We start from the raw sequence: 13,233 nt of genomic DNA, 5'->3' as shown, positions 1-13,233 counted from the left end.
ACCTCTACCCAGTCATTCAATTCCTCATCATACAATTCCTTATCTCTGACTTCCTGATAAGGTCAGTGGACATGCCCTTTTTAAAATGATAAATGTCTGATCTCACATCTGAACTGTCAGCCTTCCCACATCTCCAGGTTTCTACTGTTCTCATTTGTAATCCAAACAAAAACCACCCTAAAAATAGTCTCTGTGTGGTGGCTCACATTTGTAATCCCAGCAACTTAGGAGGCTGAGGCAGGAGGATCCCTTGAGGTCAGAAGTTCAAGACCAACCTGGGCAACACCAGCTACCCTGGAGGCTGAGGTGAGAGGATCACCTGCACCCAGGAGTACAAGGTTACAAGTGGGCAATGATCATGCCACTGCACACCAGCCTGGGTGACAGAGCAACACCTTATCTCTAAGAAAATATAAAAATAATAAATAAAAATAATTTTTAAAAGTCTCTACCATCACCATTTGGTAAGGAGACATTAAGAGTCCACTAGGAACTTCACACTTGGCCTTTTCCATTGTCCTGACCCAAGGCTCTCCTGGGCCCCCAGCTGCACTTCACAAGGGATTCAAACCCACCGGCAGTCTGAAAGGCTTCTTTCCATCCACTCACTGCCCCAACACCCATACTTCACCTACACTTCTTCCACTGCAGTCAAGAAAACCCACTCCTCAACCAGGGTTAATCAGAAGTAATCACCATTCAATCACCTTTGAAATTTATAAAACAGAGAATCATCTCCTGTACCACCAGCCCAAAAATAAGAATGGTGTAAAAATTTATCCTATTCAGGGCCTTTTTTTGTTACTGTCTCATGGAAAACAAACATTTTGGGCACTGTCTTGGGAAGAAGGGCAGAGCAGAGATAAAGAGGTTAGGATTCTGTCCCTACTCTAATATTACTAACCGGGAGAATTTGGGTAATATTCATTTCCCTGAAGCTCAGACTTTCATGAGCAATTTGGAGATAATTAATGATACCTACCTGATGGGTTCTGCTGCACGTTTATGTATGTAAAGCATGTAAGGTAGAGTCTCACACATAGCAAAGGCTCAATCTCTCCACTGTGGTTAGGCCACAGAAATATCATTTTCTAATAAACAGGACAGTCCTAGGTTCTACAAAGTATAGCAAAGACAGAAATTTTATCTTCAGGACACAAGTCTGGTCTTAGGCTTATTACCACTCCTGGAAACCCTGTCCCCAAGACTTGATCCACAGCAGGAAGGAACAGTCAAGATTTGTCTGTGTGTTCTGAAAAGCCACTCTAGACACACCTCCAAAGAAGGTGTCATTTGTGCACACTTCTGCATCAAGCTGTCAACTGCTGTTGCTGGAAGGGAAGAAATGAGGGGACCAATAGGCCATCACTTGGACTGCCAACACCAATCACCACCCTACACCCTTCACAGCCCTGGGCAACACATGTGCCAGTGAGGCTGCGAGTGGGAAAAAATAACAAAGGTGAAGCATCCTGACTCTACCCAGTAGACAAAATTGAAGACACTTCTCGTCACCGCCCTAACACCAACAGGACACAGAATCCAGGATGAGCTCTGACCCCAGATGAGCGTGCTCGGGGATTCTTCACCTGCAGTGACTGCCACTGGCCTCACCAATCTAGCACAAGTCTTTGTGATCTTTCAGGACACCACAAAAGAGGCATTTCACATCACAGAACAGTAAAACTCCAATTACTCAGGAGTTCCTGGTCTATTTTGTCATTTTTTTCCCTCTTTTTTCTTTTCATATTTAGTTATTTCACTGTTCGATAGAAGTTCTGCCAGAAAGCACACAGATTCCTGAAGGGGAGGGTGATGTAAAATTAATATCAATTCATTTGCCTATTGTGTGGCAGCTCTGACTGGAGACAGCACTGGCTGGAATCCTTTCCTGGAAGAAAGTTTGAAGATTATCTGTAAACTCAAATTATCTCCTCTACCTCTTTTCCCCTTTAATAGAGATGCAATCACAAAATTAGAGATTTCTAGAGCTGAAAGAGGATTCAGACATCATTTTGTCCAATAATTAAGAGCTGATGATATTTTCATATATCACCGCATTCGAAAAAGTAATGTAGCAATGAGTAAGTACCAAGCGTTCAAAAAGTTTCCATCCTCTGCTCCAGTAATTCTCTAAGAATTTATGCTAAAGCAGTTGCCTAAAAAACTACAACAAAAATGCACATAAAAATGCTCACTGCAGCCTTACTTATTAATCATCATTCTTTTTTATTTTGGAGACAGGGTCTCACTCTGTTGCCCAGGCTGGAATGCAGTGGCACAATCATGGCTGACTTCAGCCTCAACCTCCTGGGTTCAAGCGATCCTCCCACCTCAACCTCTCGAGTAGCTGGGACTACAGGTGTATGCCACCATGCCTGGCTAATTTTTCTATTTTTTTTGTAGAGATGGGGTTTGCCACGTTGCCCAGGCTAGTCTCAAAACTCCTGGGCTCAAGCGATCCGCCCACCTCGGCCTCCCAAAATGCTGGAATTACAGGCATGAGCCACTGAACCCAGCCTCAACATTATTTATTAAGCACTAAATTGTAGTGATTAAGCAAATTAGGGTACATACACTCAAAGGAATATTACGTGTTTGTTGAAAATTGTATTTAAAAATATTTAAACCTACGGAAGAAAACTTAAGTAAAAAATAAGGAGTATATAAAAATTATATAGAGTATATTTTCTTTTTTTTTTTTTTTTTGGAGGGATATTTACCTTGAACCCCAGCCGGAGAGGTAGCAGTGAACCATGGGTGCATGCAACCTCTGCTGCCCGGGTTCAAGCGATTCTCCTGCCTCGGCCTCCTAAGTAGCTGGGATTACAGGTGCCTGCCACCATGCGCAGCTAATTTTTATATTTTTAGTAGAGACGGGGTTTCACCATGTTGGCCAGGCTGGTCTTGAACTCCTGACCTTGTAAGCCACCCGCCTCGGCCTCCCAAAGTGCTGGGATTGCAGGCATGAGCCACCACGCCCGGCCTACAGTATATTTTCAATTTCGTTATTAAAAATCAGATGCAGAGAAATAAAAGGCTACAAACCAAGTGTCAATGGGAATTAACACATGATGGTAGAATTTTTTATTTTTAAATTTTCTATTTCATCCCTTTCTATATTTTATACTGTACTGTAATAATACATCTAACCCCATTTTTGATGTCTGACTGCTCTCAGCTTCTGAGCCCCCACTCCTCCTTCTCTTTCTTTTGCACATCTGGACAAGCTGATAAGAGATTCCAGGTGCTCTGTCCACGGTGTCAGTGAAAGCTCAAACCACATTAGCCCATCCCCCATGCAGAGACCAATGCCCATCTCCTCTCACTAATCACAATAAAAGCCAAGCCCATCTCCTTATCCCCTTCTCTGTGGCCATGTTTGGACCAGCTTTAGAGACTGTCCTGCTTTCCCCGGAAAGCATCATTATGTGAATAATAAAAATTTGCACACCTTCCTGATGGGTATGTGGCATCATCAGTTCAACACCAAACCACATTTGGGGTAGGTGATCCACCCCACTTATGCTGAGTGGCCACAACATGTACAGTAAGCATGTCTTACTTTTATACTAAACCACAAAATTATTTTTAAAAGGTTAAGCTATAATGTGTCACGTCAGGCCTGCAGAATTTTGTTCATTTTAAGAAAGGATATGTTTTTAAGATGACAGGCAAAGAAACAGGAGAATTCATTATAAAGCATCTGGACTCAAGGCAATACGTGCATTAAAGAACAATCATCGACCAGGCACGGTGGCTGATGCCTGTAATCTCAGCACTTTGGGAGACCGAGGTGGGTGGACCACTTGAGGTTAGGAGTTTGAGACCAGCCTGGCCAATACGATGAAACACTGTCTCTACTAAAAATACAAAAATTAGCTGGGCATGGTGGTGGGTGCCTGTAATCCCAGCTACCCAGGAAGCTGAGGCAGGAGAATCACTTCAACCCAGGAGGCAGAGGTTGCAATGAGCCAAGATCACACCACTGCACTCCAGCCTGGGCGACAGAGACTCTGTGTCAAAAAAAAAAAAAAAAAAAAAATCATCTTTTCTGAGACTAATTACAGAATATACCCAAGGAAACATACCTGGACTTGGAAATTGGTCTTCTATGAGTACATCGCCAAGGGTGAGGGATAAAAACTGGTACTTGGGTCTCTGCCAGCACCAGAATCTCTTCTTTTTTGTCACCAGACTTAGAAGCTGTAACTTATCAGAGTCATTCAGATTTGATACTGCAATCAGGTCACCATCAGCATCAACTTCTCTAAGAAAATTCCTTGTTGCTTTGGCAAACATTTTGAAAGCTCCAGATTACCTGAAAAAGTAAAGTTATCCTAAAATCAAATAAAAAGTTACTATTTTGTGGCTTTTTTCCCTAAAATTACTGTATTTCTCCCTATTCACAACAGTTCACGTGAAAGAATATCTTCATCCTAGAAGACCCTCTAGTTTGACTTTAGCTCATAATAAAGAACTCAAATAGAGATATTGAAAGAACATATATATACCAGTCTGGATATGCTAAGGTTATGCTTCAGAAACAATCCCTAAATCTTAGTGGTTTATTACAATAAGGGTTTGTTGCTCATACTACATGCACAATACAGGGGTACAAGAGAGTTTTGTTTATTATGGTTATTCAGGGATCCAGACTGAAAGGAAAGCCAACATCTTGAACACTGTCAATCATTATCTAACAGGAGTTTTGGAAGGTCTCACACCAGCAATTAAATGATCCAGCCCCAAAGTGACACAAGGCAGATTGTTTATAACTTGTCAGAACTAATCACATGGCCTCAACCAACAATAAGGGTCAGAAAATACAATTTTTGTCAAGGATCCGGAAGGCAGGCTGGGCATAGTGGGTGACACCTGTAATCCCAGCATTGTGGGAGGCCAAGGTGGGAGGACTGCTTGAGTCCAGGAATTGGAGACCAGCCTGGGCAACATAGCAAAACTCCAAATTAAAAATTAAAAAATTATCTGGGTGTGGTGGTGCACAGCTGTAGTCCCAGCTACTTGGGAGGCCGAGGTGGGAGGATTGCTTGAGCCCAGGAGTTCAAAACTGCAGTGAGCCATGATCATGTCAACGTACTCCAGTCTGGGTGACAGTGCCAGATTTTGTCTCAAAAAGGCAGAGAGCTGGGAATATTTGTTGAACAACAACATACTGGCTACCGTAATAGATAGCTTACTTGTAACTACTTATTTGAAGGGTCAAAGGTGCTTTTTCTCTACACTATGTGATTTCTCATATTCAGATAATGAAAAGTAACTAGCTATGGCTTTTTAACCCAGAAAATAAAGGCACAGTCATACTTTAGCAGGAGGGGAAAAGAAGAGACACATTGGAAGATATAAAAAGGAAAATATTACATTCAAGAGTAGCAGTATAGACTATTTAATAAATATTGGAACAATGGGCTAACCCTCTGGAAAGAAAAAAACTGAATTCGTCTCTCATACCATAAATAAAGCAAATTCCCAGTGAAATCAAGAGGTTTCTTTGAGGAAAAATGAAACTGTGAAAGTACTAGAAAAAATAGAGAAATATTTGTACAATCGCAGGATGAGAAGGGCCTTTAGAAAGACAAAGGGCAAACTGAGAAAATAATTGCAATATTTATGACAGGGAACAAAAATGCTTAATATATTTTTAAAAACTTTTACAAATCAAGTTTTAATATTCTGTACTCCAAGAGAAACACAGTCAATGGTTCTAAACCACTCACAATACACAAATTGCACATAACCCAATATATATATACACATACATGTGTAATAAATTACCACATAAAAAAAGAAGAAAATAACATTTTTACAAACTATCCGTGGTCAAAATGAAAAGCTGTAATGCACAAGAACTGTGTTTTATTTTTGCCTGCACCCTGGTGCTTGGCACAGCTGCATAGTCACACAGCTCTTAGGATTTAAGAGATGAGAATAATCTCAGACTTTAGCTCAATCCACTTTAACATGAATCTCTTTTAGGGTGTGGGAAATCATTTGTCTTATCGATCACTGATTCTTTTCTACAGTATCTTTTCTTAGATTATTATGAAGCAGTAGCTACCTGACCCTGTTCTTGTATATTAACACTAGGAATAAACATTTAAGGAAAAAATTCTAAAATATGCAAGGAAGTTCCTTTCTGATAAGGTGAACTGCAAAGCAGCATGACTAAGGATGCTCAGGCTGTCATCTCTAATTTATCTGTCACTATGCTATGCATAAGAATCTTACATTCAATGGAATACTCATTTATTTATTTACCAAATCATCAACTGAATCATTCACTAATTTTTCTTGAGTACCTACTATATGACTGTGTTAAGCACTTAGGATACAGAGACAAAAAATAATTTCTCTCCTCAATGAGCTACTAGTTTGGTGGCCAGATGGAGAAATAAACAGCTTAGTTTTATGTTAGCTACTGGCAGAGATTGTTCCAGGGAAAGAACCAAGAAAAAGGCATCTAAATCTCACTGGAGAGAGGCATACTGTCACAGAAGTCCTCCTGAAGTCGATGACATCCAAGCTGCACTGTGTAGGCTAAGTAGAAGGAAGCCAGGCAAAGGAGGACTGTATGGATGCCGTAGCTGAGGAGCAGCCATTATGAAAGCACAAAATTTGCAGGAGGTGGTGGAGGGATGGGGAAGACAGTGCCAAGCAAACGGGTTACCAGTGAGCTTGAGATGGCCCAGGAGACATTGTGTTGTATTGATCTGCCATCCACCACTTTGACAGACTGGAAAGACTGGTCAAGCTCTGAGCTTGACTCTCACACTGGAATGCAGCATTCCAGAGTGGAGAAGGGCCAGAGGCAATGCTGGGGAGGCCCCCAATCCATGTCCTGCCTCTCCTGCAGGGCAGCCAGGGAAGCAGGTGCCATGGGAGGGTGTGTGATCAGAATGATCCCTTAGAAAAATCTTCTAGAAGCAAAATAGCAAAGGGACTATAGGGAAACAAGATTAGAGATGGACACAAATGGCAATGCTGTGGACTACGTCAGTGGCATAAGGATAGAAAAGACACTGGTTTGGTGAAGGGTGGTGAAGAAAGAAAGAAGGCTCCCTGGGGTGTCATGCTGGTATCCCAAGTGCAGGCTGGGAGATGAGAAGGAAAAGCCAGTTACCAGGAGAGGAAACTCGAAAGGAACAGATTTACTTTGCCAAACACGGGACTGGGTCTCCCTGAGGGCCTGTGAGAACTCGTCCTGCTAGTCCATGAAAAGAACCACAGAACCATCTGCTTTAGTTTACCACTGCTGTCAGGATCTCCACTGTTACGGCTTCTATTCTTTTCTGGGACAAGCTGAAAGGGAGTTCACTCACGCACTTGCCTTCAGATCACACAGGTTTCTGTAGAAACCAAATCAGCCTTGCCATTAAAAAACAAAATAAAACCCATCTGCTGTGGGTGGGAAAACCTTAATAAAGACACCGGTCCTCCCCCACATGGATTAGATGGTAAAAAAGAGGAAATTCCTAAATTAATTTTTAATGTTTTTTTTTTTTCCATCTAATATCAAACAGCTAATTTGCCTTCTTGGCAGGGTAGGGTGCTTTAAGGAGAGTAACTGGAGGTGGCTATTTATTGCTTTGTTTATTAGACTCAGACTTTTTAATCATGGGACTCTGAGAATATTCTCCTGGTGAAGTTAAAGTTGGAGGTTTCAAACACCGCATGTTCTCACTCATAGGTGGGAATCGAACAACGAGAACTCATGGACACAGGAAGGGGAACATCACACTCCGGGGACTGTTGTGGGGTGGGGGGAGGGGGGAGGGACAGCATTAGGAGATATACCTAATGCTAAATGACGAGTTAATGGGTACAGCACACCAACATGGCACATGGATACATATGTAACAAACCTGCACATTGTGCACATGTACCCTAAAACTTGAAGTATAATAATAATTTTTAAAAAAAGAAAAAAATAAAGTTGGAGGTTTCTTTATTACTATTACATGTGAATTACACTTACATGGTTCAAAAATCTAAATTATGTAAAGGATACACATTGAGAAATCCCATTCCTGCCCAGGCCCCAGCAACCCTTTCACTCCTTTCCCCTTCAGCCATATTTCCTTCATATTTCTTTATAGAGGTGCAGTGAAAAGGAGTCTGAACACTGCTCAGTATCTTGCTTTCTGCCACATACTCCCTTATGCAGAGGTATCATCGTGCATTTTACTTGTCCCATGTTGCTGACCACTTGGGTTATTTCTAAATTTTTGTTATATTAACGATGTCCACAGTAAATACCCCATACAGATGTCCTCTTCATAAACAAACAAATGTATCTGAAGAGTAGATCCCTAGAAAAGAGATTGCTAGAACAATGGGTAAATGCATCTGTAACTGTAGGAGTTGTGCTATGCTGCAGTCTGACCAATAATGTACAAAAGTATCCATCTTAGCAACAGTGTATCATTAGACTTTTGGATTTTTGCCAGTCTGATAGGTGAGAAATGGAATCTCAGCCTAGTTTTAGGTTGTGTTAGTTTTAATACAAATAAAATCAAGCATCTTTTATTTTGTTGAAAGGCTTTCTGTATTTAACTGTATCCTTTGCTCATTTTCTATTCTTGCTTTTTTTTGGCTTTATTTGCAGGAATGTTTGATATAATAAATCTACCAAGATATAGGCTAGGAACAACAGAGTTTATCATGCAGCATTAGGGGACAATACACTGCCACCATCATTCTCAAACACATAAGAACTAGTCAGCCAGGAAAGATTAAAGAATATGGCCAGGTCCAAATGAATGAAGGATCTAGAACTCAAGTTGCCTGACACAGACAAGCATGGTCATGTCTCAGCCAAAAGTCAGACTCTGGATTAAAATTTTTGCAATGCTCCAATTTGGGAGAAGATGAAAATGGCCTCAGGAGACATCGTGCTCAAATAGCTCATGGCCTAAAAACTCACTGCACTTCACAGTTTTTACATAGATCACGGGCTCTCACACAGAGCCTTAAAAGTTATATTAGCGGCCGGGCATGGTGGCTCATGCCTGTAATCCCAGCACTTTGGGAGGCCGAGGTGGGGCAGATCACCTAAGTTCAGGAGTTCGAAACCAGCCTGGCCCAACATGGTGAAACCCAGTCTCTACTAAAAATACAAAAATTAGCTGGACATGGTGGCAGGCAGTAATCCCAGCTACTCGGGAGGCTGAGGCAGGAGAATCACTTGAATCTGGGAAGCAAAGGTTGTAGTGAGCCGAGATCCTGCCATTGCACTCCAGCCTGGGCAACAAGAGCGAAACTTTGTGGTTAAAAAAAAAAAAAAAAAAAAAAAAGTTGTATTAGCAAACAGTCCTTATTCACTTGTCTGTCTGGCTTCCCAGCTCAAAGCAGATGAGAACTAAAAAAGCCAAAGCAAATGCAGTAAGGATATCCTAGCTCGAGTCAGACTCCTGGACAAGAGACCTTGGGGGGCAGACACCAAGAAAGCAAGACAATGACACAAAGTAGCAAAGCACACAGCCAACTGGAGCCACTGGGAACAAAGAATCTTAAAAATAGTTTCCAAGGTAATGACTGCAGGAGAAGATAACTATATCCACTACTGCCTGTTAAGACTGATTCAGAGTCATGGAATTATCTAGTTTTTGAATTAGAAGAGAAACCTCATTCTTTCTCATACTCCATTCAGGATTCTTCTTAAAAGCAGCTCTGGTTGAACCCTGGGCCTCTGCTTGAAGAGTTCTAGAGAAGAAACTTCAACATCAAAATACTCTAGACAAAGAGAGGAGCTACTGTTTGTTGAGTACCTGCTATGTTCCAGGCATGGGGCTTACTGCTTTATACACATTTCCTTATTTAATCTTCACAATAACTCTTTGAAGGAGGCATTGTCCACATTTTACAGATGAGGAAGCTGAGGTTCAAAGATGTTGAGTAACTCGCCCAAGATCACAGCAAAGAGAGAAGCAGCCCTGACATCTGGGAGCTGGCCTGGAACTATCAGGCCCTGGTGTTGCTGACCATGAATGATGTCACAGAGCATCAACATCAGGCAAGGCCAGTCTTGTCATGATAAATCAACATGAAAACAAGGCTTCTCTGTAATCATACCTGAACACAGACAAAACATGAACATGTTCAAAGCACAAAAATGATCAAATACCACCCCCCTTCCAATCATTAGCAGTCCTAATGAGTGACTGCTGCTTCCTGACCAATCACAGCTATAGCCTCTCTCTGGCCTTCTCTCATTTTTGACGAGATTTACGAGGATACTCAATCACAGAATTTCCCCTGCTTCCCTGACCACATCCAATTCAGAGCAAAGCCCTCTTTCCCGGAATCACCTACTACGTGCCCAAATCCTCTGTCCTTTCTAACACCTCTTAATGAGACATCTCAGGGTTCCCCATGGTGTCCCTCACTGCGAGGAGAAATAAACCAACTTATTGAACTGTCAGTGTGTTCCTGGAGGTCTTTGACTGGAGGGGATTGAACATCACATAGACAATCAGTGCTGAGCCAAGATTCCACCCGAGGTCCACCTGACTCCAAAGCCTGTGCCCTTGGCCACTCTACTCTGCTGGCTCCCAGTTCAGCTTTTTTTCTGTTCTAATGTGGGCCTCATATGATTCATTCTATAACACAAGAAAGTGCCCTTGAAAAGGTAAACCTCAGTTACGGTGGAAACAAAAATCATTGCTATGGAACATGTGTCATTTCCTTTCTATCTGGGGAGATGAAACATGGCTGTACTTGTCTACTTGTCTCATTGTTAACAATTTCAGCATACTTTGAATTAGTTTTAGTTTTCTAGATAGCAAAGTGCAATTGGGTCTATTAAATTAGAACAGAGGTGGCATCTTTTATCTTCCTATGCCTACAGCCCAGTACCTGAGCTCATTTTTAATGAGAAGACAAATTAATATTTCGTCATTTCTTTCTAAAACAAAAATCGGTATGTGAACTCTATGATGGTCATAAGACAGGCATGAGCTCGAAAAGAGAGGGAGAGTGAGGCGGCAAAGGCTTTGGGGAAGTGGAGTGGGTAACAGAGGACAGTCTGGGTAAGAATAGAGAAGATGCGGTGTGGTGGCAGACACCTGCGGTCTCAGCTACGGGTGGATGGTAGGATCCCTTGAGCCCAGGAATTCAAGGCTGCAGTGAGCTAGGATAGCGCCACTGCACTCCAGCCTTGGTGACAGAGCGAGACCTTCTCTCAACAATAACAAAGAACCTAGCCAAGGGACCGTGGCTGGGGAACTGGGCCCTTTCTGTCTCAGATCTACCTAATGGTCTGGGCTCAACTTCTCCTTTAGAAAAAGAGCTTGGTGGTGGTAGATTGTGAAGACAATTAATTTCACTCTTCAGCTGCTTCTCCAACCCCACAGCACTCCTTTCATTCCACTTGGACTTGGCCGCCTGCCTGCCTCTCGAGGACAGCGACCCCAAGCCATCCATCCCTTTCACTAACCCATTCACTATTCCGGACAGAGTAGACTCTGGAGGAGTAGGTGGTCAGTGTGTTCAGTCCACAACCAACGCTTTTCTAAGAGGTGCCCTCTAGTCTTTCCCCTCGGGGTGCAGACGGCAAGTAGCTCTGGAAAGGGTCAGGGGTCCTCAAATGGAGACCAAAGGAAGCCACGCGGGCAGCTGTTGAGAGCCATTCCAGCTCATGCCGGGCACACCGAGTGGGGCTTGGCCTCCTCCCCAAACTAGGGGCCCTCTAGATACCGGAGCAAGGTGGATGGGGATGGATGGGGACTTTTTTCCGTCCAGAGAGACTGAACTCCGTATCTGCTCCGCGGCCCCCCTCCCCGCACACACGCCCCCGAGCCGGGAGAGCCTCCGCAGCACCCAGAGGAGAGACCGGAAGACAAAGGATGAACGAGTGGGGAGGGAATGGTCTGGGGGGGAAGGGAGAACGAAAATACCAGCTGCGCTTGCAACATCCAAGGGAGGAAGTGGCAGCGGGGACGGGGAGAGGATGGGAAGGGGATGCTGACTGCGAGTTGGGGCGGGACGCGGTGATGGGAGGGGACCGGGCCGGGAATGCGGGAAGCGAGGGGAGCGACGGGACCTGCCGTTCCAGCGGCCGGGCAGCCAATCTATTCGTCTCCCCTAGGAAGGAGCGAGGGGAGGGTGTCCCAGAGAGAAAGCGCCGCGCGGCCTCGGCTGCCCCGGCCCAGGACACCCAAACAGACCAAAGAGGAGCCGGAGTGGATCCTGGCGCGGATCCCGCAGCCCGCGCCCGCCGCGCACTTACCCGCGCGCCTGCTGCTGGGTCTCCGGCAGCCGCGCCCCCTGAGCTGGCGAAGTCGGAGGAGCCTGCGCTGGGCCGGCCGGGGGCGGGCGCTCGGGGAGGGCGGGGGGAGGGCCCGCCCGCCGGGACCTTGCTCCGTCCGGGCGCCCCAGAGCCGCGGGACAGGCCGCCGGAGGCTGCGGGAGGGGCGCGGGGCGGGGGCTGCCGCGGCGGCGGGCCCGGGCCAGACCTTCCAGAAGCCCCGGAGAGAGCCGCTTCCCTTCCTTCGTGTGACTCTCTGGGAACCGGGTCTCTGACGGCCCAGGGTTCGGCCGGAGTCCCCGCGCACTTTTCGGGACTCACCCGGGAGATGTCGGGGCCTCTCGGGAAGAGTGGGCTGCGCCTGCCTTCCGCGGCCGCCTCCCCTCTTAGCTGCGCGGGACCGTGGGGTTTGAGAGCGGCGCCTCCTCGCGGGGCCGGACCCGCCACCCACAGCGGAGTGTGGACTGACACCGCGGCTTCACGGTTCAACCAGGAAAGTCCAAGGCCTGTCCAGCCTGTGGGAGCCCCTAATGCCCGTGGCTGGAGTAGCATCGGGTGTGTGGTGCGACAGTGCCCACACTTAGGCCTGCCGCTAATCAGTGATTCATTCATGTAAACTCCACTCTAAGCTCCTTGAGGGCAAAACCAGGCGCTCTCACACACTGGGTGCTCAGTGAATACTGAACCGAGGAATCTAAGCATAGCTGGTGCTCAAACATTGCTTTCTGATGAACTGACTTAAATATTAGCTCTTTTTGTAACATTAGGACCGGCTGAAACCGATTAACCATTACTTAAGTTGTTACAGCGAGGCAGAGCCAAAATCTCCCGGGCATGTGCAAGAGGGAAAGCTTTCTAATTGTGAACACCACGCGCCCCGCAGAAGGCTGCATTGGCATCACCTGGGACTGGTTAGAAATGCCAAAAACGCCTGACCTGCCCCCAGGTCCAGAAGACAGATTTGAGCT

At 45.0% G+C, this 13,233-nt stretch overlaps 1 protein-coding gene across 2 annotated transcripts in view; it reads right to left on the bottom strand.

The window, feature by feature from the left end:
- Window positions 1–12,818, bottom strand: part of GSDME (gasdermin E) — a 59,748-nt gene extending 46,930 nt beyond the window's left edge. Inside the window, exons 1-2 of one of the 2 annotated variants that reach the window (XM_032759151.1) lie at window positions 12,587–12,818; window positions 4,092–4,321 (exon numbers count right to left, since the gene is read on the bottom strand). In XM_032759151.1, coding sequence (XP_032615042.1) covers window positions 4,092–4,302 — 211 coding nt within the window. In that variant the 5' untranslated portion in view covers window positions 4,303–4,321; window positions 12,587–12,818. Of the gene's footprint in view, window positions 1–4,091; window positions 4,322–12,247; window positions 12,317–12,586 lie in introns of those variants that run through there. The other variant, XM_032759142.2, reaches the window with a different exon arrangement.
- Between the last annotated feature and the right edge of the window lie 415 nt (window positions 12,819–13,233).

This window comes from Hylobates moloch, unplaced genomic scaffold (assembly GCF_009828535.3).
Source record: "Hylobates moloch isolate HMO894 unplaced genomic scaffold, HMol_V3 SCAFFOLD_1, whole genome shotgun sequence".
In the NCBI taxonomy this organism is placed as follows: Eukaryota; Metazoa; Chordata; class Mammalia; order Primates; family Hylobatidae; genus Hylobates; species Hylobates moloch.
Note: the sequence above shows the minus strand (reverse complement) of the source record. Positions and strands in the feature narration are given on the sequence as shown.